Genomic DNA, 19,720 nt, shown 5'->3' with positions numbered 1-19,720 from the left:
CCTGACATGTGGGGCTGAATTACAGATCTGTTGGGTGGAGGCAAGTGGTAGGTTTGAGAAGTGGCAGGAAAGGCAGGGTCCACTCTCCCTGTTGGTCCCTGCTGGTGGTGGTGGTGGGAGGGGCACTCAGCTGCACCTGGGTGAGGGTATCATGAGAGCAGCCCCACTCCTGGGAAACAGCATCTGACCGCACCCCCCCTCTTGGTCTGTATTCAGGGGAGCGCTTGGCCAAGCCGGAGAGAGGCAAAATGAGAGTGCACAAGATCTCCAACGTCAACAAGGCCCTGGATTTCATAGCCAGCAAGGGTGTCAAGCTCGTGTCCATTGGAGCTGAAGGTGAGTGAGGCCTTCTCTGGCTGCTCCACCACACCTCACATCCTGCTCCCTGTTCTCTTGGCCTTTTCTGCCCTGACTCCTGGGTTCCCACACCCCCCGGGTGCATTTGGAAGTGGGGCTGCCAGCACCTCCATCTGGTCGACCTATGGATTCTTCATGTAACAACTACGATTCCCATCTAGGCTCAGCATCCCCCACATCTAAAGTGCCCACACATCTCCCCAGGCCAAGCAGTATGGATTAGAAGGGGTTGGGTGCCTTTGCATATGCAGTTCCTTCTGCCTTGACCATCACTCTCTGCTGCCTCAGCCTGGCTGCCCTCCCACTCAGAGGCCCTTCCTGACTATTTCACAACTTCTTCCCTGGAAAAGCAAGGGCTGGCTCTCCGGTCCTCACCTCGATGCCCACCTCCTCCAACCAAATCCTGGTGCCATGAGATCCTGTGAGTGTGGCATGCCACCTCCCTCACCCACAGGCCTGTCTGCTTTGCTGCCCGAGGCAGGGAATTCTGTTGCCTGGAGAGTGTCAGACACGGGCTGGGTGGAGGATGAAGGCTGCCCTGAGGCCCCACAGAGCCCCGGGAAGACCAATGTCCAGAAGCCTTCAGGAACAATGTTCATAGCATTTCTCTGCAGATTAGCTTCTTGACTCTCTTTTCCTTCATTTGAAATTTTTTTTTTAAAGCTCAATATAAATCGTTGTTAGTTTATTCTTATTTAAAAGAGGCAGTCTTGTGTGCAGTGTGATGGCACTGAAGGATTTGGGGAGGGTGGAGGTGATTAGAACGGAATGTCGTGGCCAGGCCGTGTCAGGACTGCACCCCACGGATTCAGACGAGACTCACTGGGCACCTGCTGTGTGGTGTCAGAAATCTAGAGAAAGTACAAGTTTCTATCCGTTCGTTCATCATTGGAGGTATGTGCACGGCTGCGATCCCTGAGCACACAGGCTGTGGCAGGTACTGTGCCAAAGCCCTTTGTACCAGCGATCTCCTGGAACCCTCTCACAGACTCTCTGGTGGCTCTAATTATTATCCTCATTTGATGAGAAGGAAACGCGTGCCTAACAAGATGAAATAACTTACTTAAGATCCCAGTGTTGGTAAGTGGCAAAGCCAGAACTCAGATCTGTATGATACCAAAGAAATGCCCCTGAAAAGTGGCCTCTTGAAGACGGTGGAGGACTTGCTCCAGTAAATCATAGGAGCAGATCTGTTTTCTAGTTGATGAGTTTAAAGCCGTCCCTTGCCCCCCTTTCTTTCTAGGAATTGAGGGATTTTATGTTGCTACATCAAACACAAATTTTAGCACAGTATTGGCAAACGATAGGCCATGGTGTCAAATTCAGCTGGCATGGGTTTTCATAAAAATTATCTGCTTTCCTGCTGCTATTGGCAGGATAGTTGAGACAGTGACCGAATGGCCTGCAAAGCTGAAAATATTTCCTATCACACTTTTGCAGAAAAAATTTGCCAACCCCTACCTTACTGGGGACACAAGCTAACACTTAAGCAGTCATGGGTGATGCCCCATGTGTCCCAGCACACCTTCAGCTGAAGCTGATGCCTTCCACGTCTGTGTGGCACCAGCTCCTAACAGTGTGACACACACAGCAGGTGCTCAGAAAATGTTCAAAGGACTCACACATAGCAGGGTACTTGTTTTGTGAGTGGGGACATATTCTCTGCTTCTTAATAAGAAGAAAAGAGTAGTTTGCTCTGTTAGGGAAGATTAAAGACTTGGCTGAAAAAGTTTCAACTAAGCAGGGCTGGGAAACCAAAGAAGGTGGCGCTCAGCTGGTCTGGTGCAAGCTCACATGCCCACAGGCGCAGGGAAGTAAAGGATGTATGGGGGGGCAGGGGTGGTGGTAGGGATGGGTGGGGATTGTGGAGAACTGGGGGTAGCACGTCCTTAGCGGGGCACCTGCCATGCAGATCTAATCATCTGTTGGGAATACAGGTCCAGCATTGCTAGATCTTCCAGTTTTTCAAAAGAAGCCAGAAATCCAGATTTTTAGAAAGAAAAATTAAATAGCTACCTCACAAATTAAAAACAAAAACAAAACTGAAGTCCAAAGGGGAAGGTGGGAGAGAACAGCACTTGGTTCCAGCTCTTTGTCTGGCTAGACAGGATGCTGTCCCCATCTACCTGTGAGCAGGCCTGTAGGGTGACCATCACCAGCTACATTTTATAATCAAGGCAGCCGAGGTTTATTTATTTATTTATTTATTTATTTATTTTTATTTTTTTTTATTTTTTTGCAGCCGAGGTTTAGAATAGTCGCTAGGCTGGAAGCACGTGGTGTGGTTGAGCACGGGCTCTGGGCCAGACTGCTTCCACGTGGCAGAGCCAGGCTGAACCTGGGAGTCTGGGCTCTGGAGCTGGGGTCTGAACCTTTTCCCATCACTCCAGATGCAGTGCGTGGGGGCTGAGGACAAGACTTTCCTGTCTGCTTTTTCCTCAGCCACAGAGTGGCGGGTCAGCTTGGCTACGCTTGCTCCAGCAGAGGGTGAGGAGCAAAGACAGGTCTGGGCATAAACTCCATGCAGCGCCTCGACCTTCTGGAAAGTCAGCTTAGCTGGCCACGGCTTTCTAATTTTTTTCTTTTTCACACAGGCCTCGCTTCTCTAAAGATTTGGAAAGGCTCCTTCAAAATGAGATAATCCTTCTCTTCTCACTGCCCTAGGGAGTCTGTGCGTTAGGCTGAGTCTTCCGCTTTGAAATCACCTCTCCTGTTTCATACTGAGTGCTAAGATCATGCTGGGGTGACTGCTCTGCTGTGCCAGGAAACTGGATGAGGCCACAAATGGGTTTTGTTTATTTTAATGAAATGAAGTTTACTGCTCTAGACTATAAAATAAAAGGCAGTGGAGCAGATCACTTGGAATGAGCTCTCGTAGGGGTTGGGGGGTGGAGAGATGCTGCTGGTTACCCTGAAGAACATTCTGGGCTGAGGGAAGTAGGCCCAGCGTGGGCAAGACCTCACGGTGGGATTATCACAGGGGGATTATCACACGGTGCAGGACTAGACTCTCATGAGCCCCTAAGGGGGCAGCGCCAGGCCCGGGAGACCCCGTGGGCAGGCTGATTCTGGATAACGGGAAGGACCTATGGGCATGGAATGGAATGGGTGCCCTGGAGGGGTATATGGCCCCTGTTCCTGAAGGTGTTCAGGTGGAGGCTGAGGGCAAGGGACCTCTGTACATCCAGGAGGGATTAGAGTAGATCCTTGGGCTTTCCTGTACTGCACTTGATTTAGAATGTCTAGACTTAGTGGAATTGAGACTTGACCTAGGTGAGAGGTTGGGATTTAACTAACTAGGTGAGAGGACCAGGAAGGATTTTTTTTTTTAAATTTTTTATTTATTTATGATAGTCACAGAGAGAGAGAGAGAGGCAGAGACACAGGCAGAGGGAGAAGCAGGCTCCATGCACCGGGAGCCTGATGTGGGATTCGATCCCAGGTCTCCAGGATCGCGCCCTGGGCCAAAGGCAGGCGCCAAACCGCTGCGCCACCCAGGGATCCCCAGGAAGGATTTTTTTATCCTAAAATCTTTGGGTGGGGAAAGTCTGATGGCTCTGGGTGCCAAGAGCCTGGGTGTGGTCTTGAAGATTTATCCCCTGTCCTCAGGGCGGAGGGATGGTGGTGCAGTAGCTAGAGCATTGGTCTGCAAGCTGGTTAACCCGGGGGGTCTGGTTTCTGTTGAGGGGGAATGTCTTCATTCTCTGAATCATGTGCAGGTGACTGCACCCCTGGAGTGGGGGCAGGGGGTAAATACAGGATGCCAACAGCTTCTTGGCTGGCTATAGACCAGGAATGGCAGAAACATGCCCCCTGACCCCCACCACCTTCTTCCCGCACCCACATCAGACATTGTAGTCTATCCTCATGTTTCTTTCACATGGCCCAGCTGTGGCCGTGGGACCTTCCTTTTAGACTCAGCATACCTGGCAGCCCCCTGACATAAGCTGCTGGGAGGTGGCGTGTCCCTGCTCCAGACATAGATGCCTGGGAAAAGGATTTGTCCTGGGGGTCGCTTGGGAGGCTACGCTCTGGGTGTGGGACACGGAGCCAGTGGGCCCCGAGGCTAGGGTACGGCATGGGTGTCAATACACCCCACTCCTTTTGCCTGTACTTGGCTCTCCTGTTTCTTGCAGGATCTGGTATGAGTGAGAATTCAGTGAGCAAAAATCCTGGCGGTTTTTGGGGAAGGGAGAGAGGAATAAGTATGCAAGACCCAAAAAAGAAGCCACTGTCTCCCTTAGTGCTGGGGAGGGCTGTGAGCCCAAGGCCAGCAGGAGGCCCAGGTATTTGGCCTTCGAAAGTAGGGCAGAAGAGGGGACCACAGGATGGGGGCACAGGCGGGGGCCGGGGCTGCAGTCACACTCTTGGAAAGGTCCAGTGGCCCCATTTTTTTAATGCCTCTTCTAGACCTTAAAAAGATGCCTCCTGTATTGAAAATGTCCATGAAATTTAAGTCTTGCATTTTCTACTCTTCATATCATAAAGATTTCTCCAAGTCATTAAAAACGTGTGAATGTCATTTTTAGTGGCTGTGTTAATTGTTGAGCACAGCTGTGCTCTGTTCCAGACCCGAGTCCTTCCCTGGAGGAGCCTGAGTGCAGCCCTGTTCTCCCAGCCACAGGCCTGGGTAACCTCTGCCTACACATGTGTAGTGCCCTCCGGTATTCATTCGTTCATTCATTTATTCAACAGATGTTGATGGAAGGTTTTCTTTGTGCCGGGAGCTATGCTGGGCTCTAAGCAGTGATGTAAAACAAAAAAATTGTTCCCCTCATGGAGCTTATGTTCTGGAAGTGGGGAGAGAGAAAATACACACGCATGCACACGCGCGCGCACACACACACACACACACGCACACACACACACACACACACGTGTCAGATGGAGAAGAGTCAAGCAGGGAGTAAAGTGGGAGGTTTCCAGGAGCAGATGAAGAGCAGATGGAGGGAGGTGAGGGACAGTGGATACCCAGGGAAGAGAGAGCTACGGGGAGGCCGTGTAACTGGAGGAGGTGGGGCCCCCTCCACTATCAGAGCCTCACTGGCCATTGGCTTTGACTCTGAGTAAGATGGGAAGCCATGGGGGTTCTGAGCAGAGGAGTGATGGGGGCAGGGGATTTACTCCGTCACACTGGTACTTGGTATATTCGCGGTTTCCAGCTTGGGGCCATGACAGGCTCTTTTATATGGCAGCCGTACCCTGCATGTCAGATTATTGGCTAGGCATAGATTCGTAGAGGTAGATTTCACTGTCAGAAAGTCAAACAACTTCAAGATGCTTGATCCTGTTGCTAAATTATTTCCCAGAAAGTGTATTGTTGTTTTTTGTTTTTAATAAGATTTATTTATTAGAGAGCAAGCGAGCCTGTGAGCGTGCATGAGTGAGAGGGGCAGAGGGAAGGGAGAGAGAATCCAGAGCAGACTCTGCACTGAGCATGGAGCCCACATGGGATTTTATTTCATGACCCTATGGTCACGACCTGAGCTGAAACCAAGAGTCTGCTACTTAAGCGACTGTACCACTCAGGCACCCCCAGAGAGTGGTTTTTTGTTTTTTAAAGATTTTATTTATTCATGACACACACACACACACACACACACACAGAGAGAGAGAGAGAGAGAGAGAGGGGAACAGGCATAGGCAGAGGGAGAAGCAGGCTCCATGCAGGGAGCCTGATGTGGGACTCGATCCCAGGTCTCCAGGATCACGCCCTGGGCTGAAGGTGGCGCTAAACCACTGAGCCACCTGGGCTGCCCGTTTTTTGTTTTTTGTTTTTTTTGAAACCAATTTACACTTCTAGCCACAGTGTCGTAGCTTGTTACCATCAACACACATTAAAGTGTTTTTAACTTTGCTAATTTAATAGCTGGGGAAATATCTTCTTTAATTACAAGGGAGATTGAGCATACTTATAAATTGGTTATATTTTGTGTTTTGTGAAGTATTTATTCAGGTCCTTTGCCTATTAGGAATTTAGGCTTTTTTCCTTATGAATTTATATAAACTGTTTAAATGTTATAGATACAAAACCATTGGAAGTTACAAATGAAAGGGCATTTTTAAAAAACCAAATCATGGGGCACCTGGGTAGCTTAGTGGGTTGTGAGTCAGCCTTTGGCTCAGGTCATGATCCCAGGTCCTGGGATTGGGCTCCTTGCTCAGCATGGAGTCTGCTTCTCCCTCTCCCTCTGCCACTCCCCTTGCTTATTCCTCTCTCTCAAATAAAATCTTTATGAACTGATTCTTAACTACTACCTGCCTCTGTGTCCTCCCAGCATGTTCTGCAATGTGCTACCTGGCTGTTGTACATCTTCAAGAAGACGGTTGTACCCTCCTCTGTTCTCTGTGTCTTATCCAGTTCCTCCCACTCAGATCTGTGCCCTGCTGGTGTCTGGGGCTCTGGGACGGGCTCTGAAAGGCCCTTGTTAGCAGAAAGAGTTACATCCTGTCTCCTGTCCAACGTGGTCACCTGTCCACCTCAGCACCCTAGCACAGGCTCAGCAGAGTCACCTGCCTCACCGGGAAGCAGTGGCAGTGCTCTGTACCTTGTTGGATATATAGCAGCATGCGGTGTTGCCCTCCCTTTTGAGAAAGGGGATGAGATCTTAGAATGTAGTTTCTTTAGTAGAATCTACTTTTGCTTAAGACACTTGTTGGAAGCAGACCCTAGTGAATATGGGCTCAGGATATCGGGAGTTCCTGGAAGTCACCCCTTCTCATGGTTCTTTTTGTTTTTTTTTTCCGATAGTTAGTTTTTCAGGTTGGAAAAAATATGATATTCTTTGGATGCCAGACTGTTAGCTGAGAGTACCTTGCCATGGGGCTGAGTTACTGTCTCCTAGTTTGGAAGCAGGTGATGGCAAGGAGTCTGCATTTGATTGTCATGGGCTTAGCCCCCAGGATCATAAAGGACTCCATGTCTTGGGCTCCTTAAGGACAGGTACTTATGTTCGTATTCCCTGCTTCTGGGCTTGATACAGAAAGAAAGAAAGAAAAAAAAAAAAAAAGAATTACTTCATAGAATTTATAGCATTTTAAAAAAAATCTGAAGTGTTGCTTAGACTGAATTTAGTGGGTTATCTCTTAACTGTGATCTGGAAGCTGTTGTTTGCTTTTTTTTAAATATGTATTTTGATACCCAAGTAATGCCATGGGGTTGATTTGTGAGTTAGTAAATCCTTCAAGATGTCAGTTTACAAAGCTTTGTTGGATTGATTGCTTTCTGTTCCCTACACTGGCTTTTTGCGTGTGGATGGCTAATTTGAGAGCTGTGATTACCCAGACTTCCCCAACTCACAAAGTTGCCAGAACATTTGTGATTTAGAAACCTCTCCCTCTTCTCTATCAGGCTGTTGAGGACACCCCCTTCTCTCTTGCCTTCCTTAATGTACCCAGAGAAATTGGTCTCTCCTACCCTGTGTCCCGGATCACCCCCAAATAGACTTCTTTCCTGGCACCTGTGATGCCTAATAGTACTTTTAAAAACATTCTTACTTTTCCTTAGAGGTGTAGCTGTGTGGTCTTTGATTTCTGTCTCTGTACTCTCAGTGATGTGGGCACTCCGGAAATTTTAACTCTGTCCCTGCTAAAAGCCATCCTAACATGTCCTGATGCCATTTCTCTAGAAATCGTGGATGGGAATGTGAAAATGACTCTGGGCATGATCTGGACCATCATCCTCCGCTTTGCCATCCAGGACATCTCTGTGGAAGGTGGGTCTTCTGCTCTGTGCCTTTAGTCTCCCAAGCTCCCTCCTCTCCCCTGCCCTCACCATCCTCCTCCCTGAGCTCAGCCTGGAGAATTCCCTGACCCCAGGCAACAGGGGCCTAATTATGGGCCACATCCTGGGCTTCTGGCCCATCGCTGGCATCTGCCTCCCTCATCTGTAAAGAAATCAGAACTGCTTAGGTGCTGGTTCCCACTGGTATGTTGGCCCCAGAGAATCCTCCTCACTTTGGGACACTAACGTGCTGTGGGAAATATTGGGTTTTAGGTTGTTCAATCCAAAAGGGTAGGGAAATAGCTTAGTAACCAGGAGAGAGTGTCTCAGGATTCCGAGTCTACTCCAGGGTCTCCACTTTGCTCCCATAGTGCCCTCTGGTGGCCACTTCACAGATCTTTGAGAGGCCATGGTAGTCTGGGGCTGGGATCTTTTTAAACTTTTGGTTCCAAAAAAAAGAAAAGAAAAAAGAAAAGAAAATAAATAAACTTTTGGTTCCACACTCCAGCAGTTTTTGAGCTTTCTATCTGATATGTGTGTATTTATTTTGTAATAAGTTATATTAGTATATTGATATTCATATTATGAAATATACACACCAAAACAAATTTTAAAAAGGTGAGATGGAGATAATATTTTAAAATATTTTGTATTCATGGGGCACCTGGCTGGCTCAGTTGGTGGAACGTGTGACTCCTGATCTTGAGGTTGTGAGTTCAAGCCCCACACCCAGTGCAGAGACCAAAAAAATAAATATGTAACCTAAAAAATATATTTTTGTTCATGGTCATGTCCTGTGAATCTTTTTTTTTTTTTAATTTTTAATTTTTAATTTTTATTTATGATAGTCACAGAGAGAGAGAGAGAGAGAGAGGCAGAGACATAGGCAGAAGGAGAAGCAGGCTCCATGCACCAGGAGCCCGATGTGGGACTTGATCCCGGGTCTCCAGGATTGCGCCCTAGGCCAAAGGCAGGCGCCAAACCACTGCGCCACCCAGGGATCCCTGTCCTGTGAATCTTAAAAAGATTTTTATTCAAAGTAATTTTTTTGATGGGAAGAATGTAGGATAAATCACTTTCTTATGGAAATTTTGGTTTGACACATGATGATACAGCCATCTGAAGTTTGGATTATAGATATATGGTATTTAGGGTGGAAGTGGCTAAAAAGGTGTCCACTTCATATATGGTGCTAGTTAGTAATGGTGAATATAAATCCACTTTCAAATTGCCTTCTTGATGAGATCAATTTGATTCTTTGGGGCTGTTGTCATTGTTTTAATCTTGTAATATAGCTGATGAGCTTGAGCTGAGTAGAAGCATTAGCTTTGCTGATTTTTTTTGTTTTGCTTGCGCTGAAAACATTATCTTTGCAGAAGTCATTTAATGTCATTTAAAAGTCCATTTTGTAAACTGAGAGTAAATGAGATCACCCAGGAACCCTCTTTGCTGGGTACCATATCTGCAGTTCACAGATGCGAGCCCATGGGGGCAGTGTGGTTTGCAACCCTTCTGGGCTGGGAGCTCCTGGGGTCCCCTCGGATACCTCCTTGCTTTATTTTACAGACACGGGTCTGCTTCACACATACAGCAATGGTATCAATCCATGCATTAAATATAAAGGAACTTTATTTTTTTAGATGATCCTAATGCTTTTGCCCCACATGGCTGTGTGTACTCTGCACAGCCTGTAGACCCCTGCGTGGAGATTCCAGGTCTTTAGATTTTATAGGCCAATCAAACATAGACCTCACATAGGTTGCTGATTTATTTTGTAGCGCTACATGTCTTTGAATAAAGGGGAATGATGGGGGAGGTATTCTGAAAGTTTGAAAGGCCATTACCTCAATATTTAAATGTAATGTGGCTAGCTCGTAAAAGCTGCCTGTCTTACTTTTTTGTTTTTCAAATAACTTCTCAAACCTTGTTGAGGAAACTCTTAGTGGCCCTGTAGCCCCAGGGTTGGAATCTAGGGGTCTCTAGGGGTCTTTGTAGGGACCCCTCATGTGAACAAGCAGGGACCCCGTGGTCCTGGTGGGGCTTCCTGTGAGCCAACACCCCCTTTCTGTGCTGAGCCAGCCCACTGACCTCTCCGCCCGTCATCCCCCTCCTCACAGAGACTTCTGCGAAGGAAGGGCTGCTCTTGTGGTGTCAAAGAAAGACAGCCCCTTACAAAAATGTCAACATCCAGAATTTCCACATAAGGTGAGTGGCTGGGGGCTGAGGGGCTCTTGTAGAACCTATGCTGTTCCCCTAAGACCCCTCGGCCCCCTTGGCTGGGTTAGTCTCAGCTCTAGAACAGAGCAGAGGTCCTTGGGGAAGAAGTTGCTTTCTAGGGGAGGTCCACAGCCCCTGCCCCCACAACACTCCTTCTCTCCCAGCAGTGCCTTTGATATGGTTGTGCTGCTGTGTATGCTTTTGCTTGATGCTGGAGCTACTGGGGAGCTTCCCAAGGGGACTGTCCAGGAAGTTCCAGCCTGGGGCACTGGAATAGAGCAGGGGGTGCACAGACAGAGACCTTGGTGGAGAGTAAGTTGGATGTGGTAGGTGTCTCAGCTTCTCAGGCCCCACAGGATCCTGACCCCACTGCCTGGATTGTGGCAGGAAGAAATGTTTCTTCTCATCCTGTCTTCCCCTCATTCCTGCTCCAAAGCACTCTGTGGAAAAAAGGAGGACCCCCCCCTCCCAATTCTCTTTTAGGGCTTTCCCCTCTTTCAGAGTTCTGTCCAGCCCCACTCACCAGCTTGCCTCCCACCTTCTCTCTCCCTCGGACAGCTGGAAGGACGGCCTCGGTTTCTGTGCCTTGATCCATCGACACCGGCCTGAGCTGATTGACTACGGGAAGCTGCGGAAGGTACATGTGCTCGTCTGACTTCCCAGGCCACTGTCTTAGTGGGTGGGAGGGTCCCTGCACTCTAGCTCAGCTGCCTGGCAAGGAAGAAAATGAGGTTGAGAAGCCCCTGACTTACGTGAGAGCTGTGTGGCCAAATCAAACAGAGCCGAGGCAGGAAACCCTAGAAGTGGTAATTACTTTTCTTTCAGAGGCGGCATCCCATACCTTCATACTGTTTGCCTGATGCACTTCAGTGACTGTGGGCATCCCTGCGTCAATGTGGTGGCAGCCAGTGAATCCATAGCCATTTGCCACCCCCTATAAAGTGGGGCCCTGCTGCCTGTGGCTGTTCAGTCCCGTCCCCCATTCCACGGACTGCAGGGGTCTTAGTCATCTGGGGGGTGAGAGCCTAGGCGCCTTTGCTACTCGGCCAGCTGCCCACCCTGTGTGTCTTATCTTTTTTCCCTGTTTCACTGCGTTTGTCTCTCCTCTCCTTAATTTAGTTGCATCAGCAAAATCCAGCCCAAATCCTAGCACAGACCTGGTCTCACTGAATTGTGAATGCTTTCCAGAAAGCACGGGTTGCCAGAGCTAGCTGGCATTTGGACACAGGAGAGAGCTGTGGGGCTCTGGCTGGGAAGCTCTTCCTTCCCTCTGTGGCCTTACGTGGGCAAGGGAGCCTGGCTGTCCGTGGAAATTGAGCATGGCCTGTGGGTGTAGCCCGGGGCCTGAGGGCTACTTGAGGTCCTGGACGGAAGTGACTTTCACTGCTTGGCATTGTCTTTTTTTTTTTTTTTTTTTTAAATCATTCTGGAAGCTGTCAGAAACTTTCCCAGAAGGACTCCACCTTCTCTATTTTGAGTAGTTTCTTCCTGAAAGCATCCTGGATGAATGTTATTTATTTCTTTGTAACCTTGTGATTCTCATCTTAGCAAATGAGGAAACTGAGTCCTGGGCTGACAAAACCAGGTTGCTTTAGGTTATTCTAGAGAGCCAGGAAATAGTGCGGGAGGCCCAGCAAGGAGTTCCCATCCCTACATGGTGGTTTTTTCCCCACGTTAGAAGAAATTCTTTTAATCGTTGTAAAGCACACGTAACATAAAAGGTAGCATACATGAAAACACAAAACATATATGATGTAAAAACCCAAGCCATGCTGAGGTGTCCAGGGTGGTGGCAGGGGTGCATTCCCATAGGTTGTCTCCTCGGCTCTTCATCCTGTACCACAGGGCCTCAAAACTCACAAAACCATCATGCCCCACTCCCCACACTGCGAGCCCCCAGCAGCCACCATTCTACTTTCTGAGTCATCTAGACGCATCATATATAAGTGAATTGTACAGTATTTGTGTCTGGCTTGTTTCACTGAGCTTGTTTTCCAGGTTGACCCAGGTGGTAGCATGTGTCAGAATGTTCTTCCTTTTGAAGGCAGGATAATGGTCCACTGTGTGGACACCACCCTGGTTAGTCTGCTCATCTGTCACTGGGCAGTTGTGCTGTTTGCACCCCGCGGCTCTTGTGAATAATGCTGCTGTGAATAGGGGCGTCCAGCTATCTCCTGCAGTCCCTGCTTTCCATTCTTTGGGATATATACCCAGAGGTGGGATTGCTGAGTCATGCGGCAGTCCTGGGTTTAACTTGAGGACCCTCCCTCCTGTGTTAATGTTCCATAGCAGCTGCACTGGTTTACCTGTCCCACCCATGGTGCCCATGGGCTCTCATTCCTCCGCATCCTCCTCAGTCCCCAGTCTGTGTTCTAGAGATGGTGCCAGAAGCCAGAATAGTCCAAAGGCTGTGGCCGTTTGAAGGAGCCCCCACATTTCATGGACCGTGAAGCAGCAGAGGGGCTTGAGGTTTCCCAGTGCACCTCCTAATACCAGAGGGGAAGTGGAGGCTGGGTTACTGATCAGCCCCGCCCCACCCCTGCCAGCTGCTGGGAGAGCTGCAACTGGAAGTCAAGACCAACAATGCCCAGGCCTGTGGACTCTTCTCAGTGTGTATATCTGAGCTGTTCCTTCTTGGGCTGTAGGCCAGTGTTCTTCACCCTGTTTCTCTGACAAATGAGGCCTGGAGGAGGAAAACTGGCATTGTAAATACCCACCCAGCGAGCCCTAGGGGAGAGGGGACGGTGGAAGTCTTCTCTGTGCCCCCATCTTTGACACCAGTTGTGGGTTACCGGTGACTTCTTAGGCCCTCCCCCCATGCCTTCATCCTCTTCTTCCTCTAGGACGACCCACTCACAAATCTGAACACAGCCTTTGATGTGGCAGAGAAGTACCTGGACATCCCCAAGATGTTGGATGCTGAAGGTAAAAGGTGTTTTCCTTCTGTGCCTCTGGCTCTTCTCTCACCTCTCAGAGAGAAGAGGGATGGGCCTCAACGGCCTGAGGTGGGGAGGGAAGAGGCCTGGCTCTGGGACCTCATCTGGAGAGCCCGAGGCAAGGGGCACCCACCTGTCAGGGATTCCTCAGTTCCCTGGGGTTTGGAGAGGAGGCTAGCTGGCGATGGGAGCTGGCTGGTGCCTTTGAGGCTGCTCTGCATTGACCGCCTCAGGGTGGTTCTCGTCTCCATCTTGGAATCGGGGTAGTGGGTGCTGGGATGGAACACAGCAGTTCCTTGTTGTTGTAGGGGAGGGAAGAACTCCTTTCCCCTACCCTCTCCGGCTCTCCAGCTGGGATCCTGTGAATTAGACTGGCAAAAGACAGATTAACAAGAGAAAAGCAAACAGAAGTCTATTCACATGTCCATACACATGAGAGCTCTCAGGGTACTTCACAGGGTGGTTAGGAGTTTGGGGTCTATATCCACACCTGACTTGGAAGGGAGAGGGAAGGGACAACCAGCATTTATGGAAAAGCAAAGTACTTTTTAGAAAGATGAATGGGCCCTTAGGGGAGAATAGGAGGGAGAGGTGATAGTTTGTGACAATGTCTGTCTGGGACCATTTTCAAATATATGCCAAAGCTGGAAGACTAGTCTATGAACTTCCATATACCCATCATGCCAATAAAACAATTACAGACTTTGCCACTTCTTTTCCCCTTTTGTTTTCTTAGGTGAAGTATTTTATTTTATTTTTATTTTATTTTTTAGAAGATTTTATTTATTCATTCATGAGAGACACACAGAGAGAGAGGCAGAGACACAGGCAGAGGGAGAAGCAGGCTCCAGCTCCATGCAGGAAGCCTGATGTGGGACTTGATCCCGGGACTATGGGATCACGCCCTGGGTGAAAGGCAGGCGCTAAACTGCTGAGCCATCCAGGGATCCCTTAGGTGAAGTATTTGAAAACAAATCGCAGACATCACAGCATTTCACTACTACATACTTCAGAATACATACCTTAAAAATATGGGTATTTTCTTATGCAACCATGAAACAAATTTCATGCTTAGCAAGTTGACTGTTATCCCTTGATATATCTACTGCCCAATTCAAAATCAGATTTTTTCCAGTCATTTCTTTTGTGAGTTAGTTTGTTTTAATCAGGATCCAAATAAGGTCTGCATGTGGCTTTTAGTTCTATTTCTTCAGTCTTTTCCCATCTGTAGCACTTCCCTCCTCCTTCCGTTCCTTTTTCTTCCTGCCATTGAACTTGCTACAGACACCGGGCCAGCCGTTCATGGAACGTTCCATATTCAGGGTCTGTTGTTTGTTTCCCTGGGGCACTATTTTTCTCCACTGTCTATCTCTCATGTTCCTGTACATGCAGATTGATGCCAGAAGCCCGTAGGACTCAGGCTCAGCATTTGGGCAAGAGGACTTGGTGGTTCTATAAACTCTCCACGTCACATCAGGAAGTGCATCATGTGTTCACCAGCTGGCTTTTAACTCCAGATTTTTCTTGACAGATATCGTCGGAACCGCCCGACCGGATGAGAAAGCCATCATGACTTACGTGTCCAGCTTCTACCATGCCTTCTCTGGAGCCCAGAAGGTACCAGGGCCCCTGCCCCTTCCTTGCGTGGCACACCTCATGCCGGGCCCCAAACCATGTGCCCCTGCCCCACCCGCCTCTCCCCGGCAACAGGGTCTGGATGGTCTGTCTCTTTGGTAGAGTCAGCTCCCGGTGCCAACGTGGCGTGCTGCTCTTGCTCGGCTCCTCTCCCACCCTGCATCTCTGCTCCTTCTCTCCTCTTCCTCTGCAGTCTCTGAGAAGACTGGGCTAGAGCTCGCCTTCTGGGGCCCAGAGGGCTGGCTTACGCAGGAAGAGCTGCATGTGTGAAGTCAGCCTGGGGGTTCTGGATGCCTGCAAGGCGCAGTGGGCAGCAGCTCCTCTGTGCTCACCTTCGTTGAAGCTACAGGCATTTAAAGAGCCGCAGGGCTTCTCCTGGGGAGGCATCTCCTGTCTTCACTGACCTATTTTACAAACGTGTCACAAAGTTCCCACCTTTCTCCCACTCATGGGCATGATTTAGCAAATCTGTCCACAGCTTTTTGTGGGTTCCTGGTACCTTCTATATTCCCTCCTTGGAGGTGGGGGCAGGGAGGAGGTGGGCAGCTGTGAACCCCTTCAAATACCCTGGCTCAGTTTTGCTCAGGGAGGGAGGCCTGAGTTCAAAGTCTGGTTGTGCAGGTTCTGCACTGCACAAGGGTACCACAACTAAAGAGCACCGATCACACCACAGACATTAAAGATTTGAATGTGTTGTTGTGAAGCTTAGCTCAGGCAGCAGAAGCCCCTATCCTAGACCCGTCTCACAGGCAGGACCCTGGAAACACAACATGCAGGTAGACATGACCACAGACCGCAGGCCGGGCCTTCATGATTTGGGGCTGTGGACTTGTCACATCACATGGATGTGCTAGGCAAATTCCTCACCCTCTGCATGGAGTCTGAGTGACCTGTCTCCAAATGCATGATGGGGGTGCTCCCCCAACCTCCGCCCAGCCTTCCCCTCTGCTCTTCCTCCCCCTTCCCCGTCTTAGCTTGTGCTCCCTCCCCTCCCCTTACTCCTCCCACCATCTCATTTTTCCTCTTTCTGCCCATGCCCTCATTTGCTGCCCATGCAACTGTCCTGTGTCCTCTCCGTCCACCACGGCTGTTTGGGTTTATTCTTGCTGCTGCTGCCCTTTCTCCTCTCAACCTCTTCTCCTTCTCTGTGCAGATGTGTAGGCACGCTAAGGCCGGAGGGGAAGGCCATGTGCCCTATTGTTTCATGTCACTGCCACGCCTTCTCGGGTGCGCGGAAGGTGAGCTCCCCCTCGGCCTCGTCTGCTCTCCCCGCCACCCTCCGCCCGCCTCTTCAGTCTTCCCTGGATGCTCTGGCAACGTCCCGTGGGGCCACAGCCCTGCAGTGACAGGAGGGGCTGGAAAAGCCCCTCTGCCTCTTGGAGGAGGGCAGGGTGCTCTCTGAACCTTGGCCAGGACACCGGAAGGTGCCGGAGAGCCCCAGCCTCTGGCCGGCCCCCCGTGTTTCTGTCCGTACGCGCTGGCGGCCACGGATGGGAATGAAGCCTGCGGTCTCCGCTCCTTCCCTGGAGCCTGAGTCAGGAGCCCTTATCCCGAGCAGTACAGCTCTTGGCTGTGCTTCCTGACTGTTCCCTTAAAGGTTCAGGACTCCTTCCTCTTCTCCCCTCCCTGCTTTGGCCAGCCCATCCTCTCAAATGACCCAGCAGAAGGGCAGGGAGAAATCTTCCTGCCGTCTTCCTGGTGTCCGGGCCGGGGGCTCAGAGCCCTTCCCAGCCAGGCCTGCCATGGACGTGGTGCAGGCCGCACGCTCCGCAGCGGTACCCTGTGTCCACTGTAGACCGTGGAGATTTGAATATTTGTTACTGAGGTCCTCCTGCAGATGGCAGTAGAAACATTCTCAAACACAGCAGTATGATAGTTTTCCAATAGAGGTGCCTTGGGAAGAGGCGCCTCTCAATCACACAGAAACACCGTGTGAGCTAGTAGCAGCCCTGTTCCCTGGCCAGATGGGCACCCAGAACTCTCCCTGCCTGCTTTCCGGGCCTCACCTTGTACCCCCTGAGACTGGAGAGCTGTCCCGTGTGCAGGCTGCCTCACAGGTGTCCTGGCCCTCCACCCCCCTCCAGCCCCTTCCAGCCTCTTCTCTGGTCTGCTTCTGGCTTCCTTTCTCTATCGCATCTCTGCTGCAGCTCTCTTGTCACCTTCTTCTGGCTCCTCTGACCCCCCACCTCTCAGCCAGGGTGTAAGCTGAGCATCTGTCTACTTCTCGGGTGGGCTCCCAGCCCTGCCTGCTTGCAGCCACAGCTGGGGTGGGTGGGTGGGGGGGTTCCTCTTTCCAGCTCTTCCTCTTTCTCCCCTGCTCCTCCAAGGGTTCTCTCCTGGGCTTCATGCCTGCTGACACTGGCCTTCCCTGTGTCCTGGCTGATGATCATGCTCGGACGGGAGTGTGTGCGAGAGTATGTGCTCACATGTGCATATGTGCGTGTGCATGTAGCAGCCTGCTTTCTTCCCTCCCGGGTCTCATGCCACCTTTCACCCCCCCACCCCCCGCTCCCGCCCATGCCCTCTTCTTTCCCTCTCATCCTTGTTGCAATCATTTCATGCTACTTTTGTCCACACTGAAGGACAAGGTCACTAGTGGGGGGGAATGGCGGTGCATTCTCATGTCCTGGGTCAGCAGCCTCTCCCGGAGCTGGCCCCAACCACTTCTAAGGATTCAGGCAACTGCTTAGAGCCAAGTGGGCCAGGGGTAGGGGAGGTCTCCCCCTCCCCTATGGAAGAAGGAGGATTCTTTCAGACTCATACTCTCTTCTTGTCTTGACTGTCTCCGTGTCTGGTGCCAGTGGGGGGAAATATGCTGAAACCCATGCCCAACGCCCTGTATCCTCTCCACTGTCTTTCCCTTGTCAAGCCGTGGACGGTGGAACTAGAAAGATGGCAGAGTGTCTTGCATGCATGCACGTGTGTACACGTGTGCAGGCGAGCGTGTGTCACAGTCCGTGGACCCATAAACAGGCATGAGGCACGCGAGTGCACGTCGTTGGTTTTCCTGGTCAGACGAAGACCCACTTCTGTTTGAAATGGTGGTTTGGGTTCTGATTCTTTCTCAGTTTTCTTCACTCCTCCCCTTCCCCTGTGTCGATTTAGAATCATCAGAAAGCAGCGGATTTTGTTTATGTAATTTGTGCTTTGAAGTTCATGGTCTGTTGGGGATGCTTGTGAGAAATAATGAGCTGGCCCTGACCAGCTCTGCGGTAGGTGTTTCTGGTTGCTTTCAGGAGTTGATGGTGATGTCTGCACCTGTCCTGTTGGCCTGTCAGTTGCTTTTTCACATCATAAATCTCCTCTTGGAGGGAACCACCATTCTGCCCTCGAGGAATGCACAGTCCACTTGGGGGAGCCCTTCCACCTAGAAGCCAGCCTTGGCTGCTATCTGATCAGCGCCTGCTCTGCCACAGAGCTGAGCAGGGGACAAGTGGATCAGAGGGCTGCGGGGCTGCACGACACGACAGCTTTCTTGAATGAGAGGCCCTGGAGCTTGGGGGCCCAAGGGTTGAATAGGAGTCCTCTAGTGAAGGTGTGGCAAGGGTTGGGAAGGCAGTCTCAGCTTGTGTGACAGCTTCAAGGTGTGACGGTGAAGCCTGTGAGGGGAGGGTGAGTTAACAGTGGTGCCAGGGCCCTCCCGCTGCCCAGCGCGAGGCACACGAGGGAAGCCAGAGATGATGGCAGCTGGGGAGCATGCTGAGCCCCTTGGCCTGCGGGCCCCGCCGGCAGGGACCCTGGGGCTGGCTGTTGATTTAGACTCTGGGAAAGGCTTGTGGGAGGAAGGAAATGGGCAATTCTAGATAGAATTTGGGAGATTTTTGACTAAAAAGGTCACAGATGACATTTTTGTGGCATTCGTGTGAATCTGTGGGTGGTGGATGGCAGAGCCATTGTGCGTCACTTGGATGCACTTTGGATGGTAGACATCACCCTAATTAACTACCTGTACCAGTGAATTTGATGTTGCTTCTTAGAACAGCAGTTTGGCTTGGGATAGCTAAGTTATTAGTATTCTAGGAATAATAGTCCATAACTTAACAAACAACTCTAACATAAAACCAGATTGTTCTGTGTTAAGCTGCATAATAATACAGTTGAATGTAAGTCATGAAAAAATAAACCAAGGGAAGGTACACACAAATGTCTAGAAGTCTTCCTTTGGCATTTAGAAGTAATCCTTTTGCCCAGTGTTATGGAATATTTTCTCAGCCTGTTCCAGTTATTTGCACTCATGTCCCTGATTTCATGCAAATCCTGTCAGCATCAGAAAGGTCTTGGGCAGTCTGGTTTTGCTTCTTGGGGTCCAAAGCACCCCATCTCCTCTTGCCAGAACAGCCTAAGGCCAGGACTTTTCTAGGGTTGTTTTCTAGGGTTGTTTCAATTTCTGTTTCTCTAAGAGATCAAGTCTTTCCTCCCCTAGAACCAGTCTCTCCCTTGAGCAGTCTCTTTATGACATGGTGGTGCTGGGTACCTCTCTCCTAAATCCCCCATCATGATGGAGTTCTTGTAGCCAAAGGAGAAACCATTTCTAGAAAACGAGTAGGACAATTAGGGTAGGCTTCAATCCCACGCTCAAGAGTCTCACTTGCCTTCCACCCCAGTAATTATGTCCTATAGACCTTACTTTCCTTCGTGGTCTCTGTGACCTCCTGGGCTGGGGGTGCTGGATGGCTGAACCATTCTTTGTAAAAGGACCAATGTGGAAGCAAGTGTCACGTAGTAGGCTTCTGCAGCAGGGTGGCTGCCAGCCTAGCGGAGTTAAGCAGTGAGCGAAAGAAATAGATCAAGGTCTTGAAGTTTCTACCTGTCTTCCCCATAAAATAAAATCTGGATTCCAGGAGCCTGTTTC

At 50.1% G+C, this 19,720-nt stretch overlaps 1 protein-coding gene across 3 annotated transcripts in view; it reads left to right on the top strand.

The window, feature by feature from the left end:
* ACTN1 (actinin alpha 1) overlaps window positions 1–19,720 on the top strand; it is a 99,727-nt gene that overhangs the window by 56,617 nt on the left and 23,390 nt on the right. For all 3 annotated transcript variants that reach the window (XM_072761813.1, XM_072761812.1, XM_072761811.1), the window contains exons 3-8: window positions 217–336; window positions 7,986–8,072; window positions 10,198–10,285; window positions 10,856–10,934; window positions 13,141–13,222; window positions 14,765–14,850. In XM_072761813.1, coding sequence (XP_072617914.1) covers window positions 217–336; window positions 7,986–8,072; window positions 10,198–10,285; window positions 10,856–10,934; window positions 13,141–13,222; window positions 14,765–14,850 — 542 coding nt within the window. The remainder of the gene's footprint in view (window positions 1–216; window positions 337–7,985; window positions 8,073–10,197; window positions 10,286–10,855; window positions 10,935–13,140; window positions 13,223–14,764; window positions 14,851–19,720) is intronic.

This window comes from Vulpes vulpes, chromosome 6, assembly GCF_048418805.1.
Source record: "Vulpes vulpes isolate BD-2025 chromosome 6, VulVul3, whole genome shotgun sequence".
Lineage (NCBI taxonomy): Eukaryota > Metazoa > Chordata > Mammalia > Carnivora > Canidae > Vulpes > Vulpes vulpes.
This window is presented reverse-complemented; position numbering and strand designations above follow the sequence as displayed.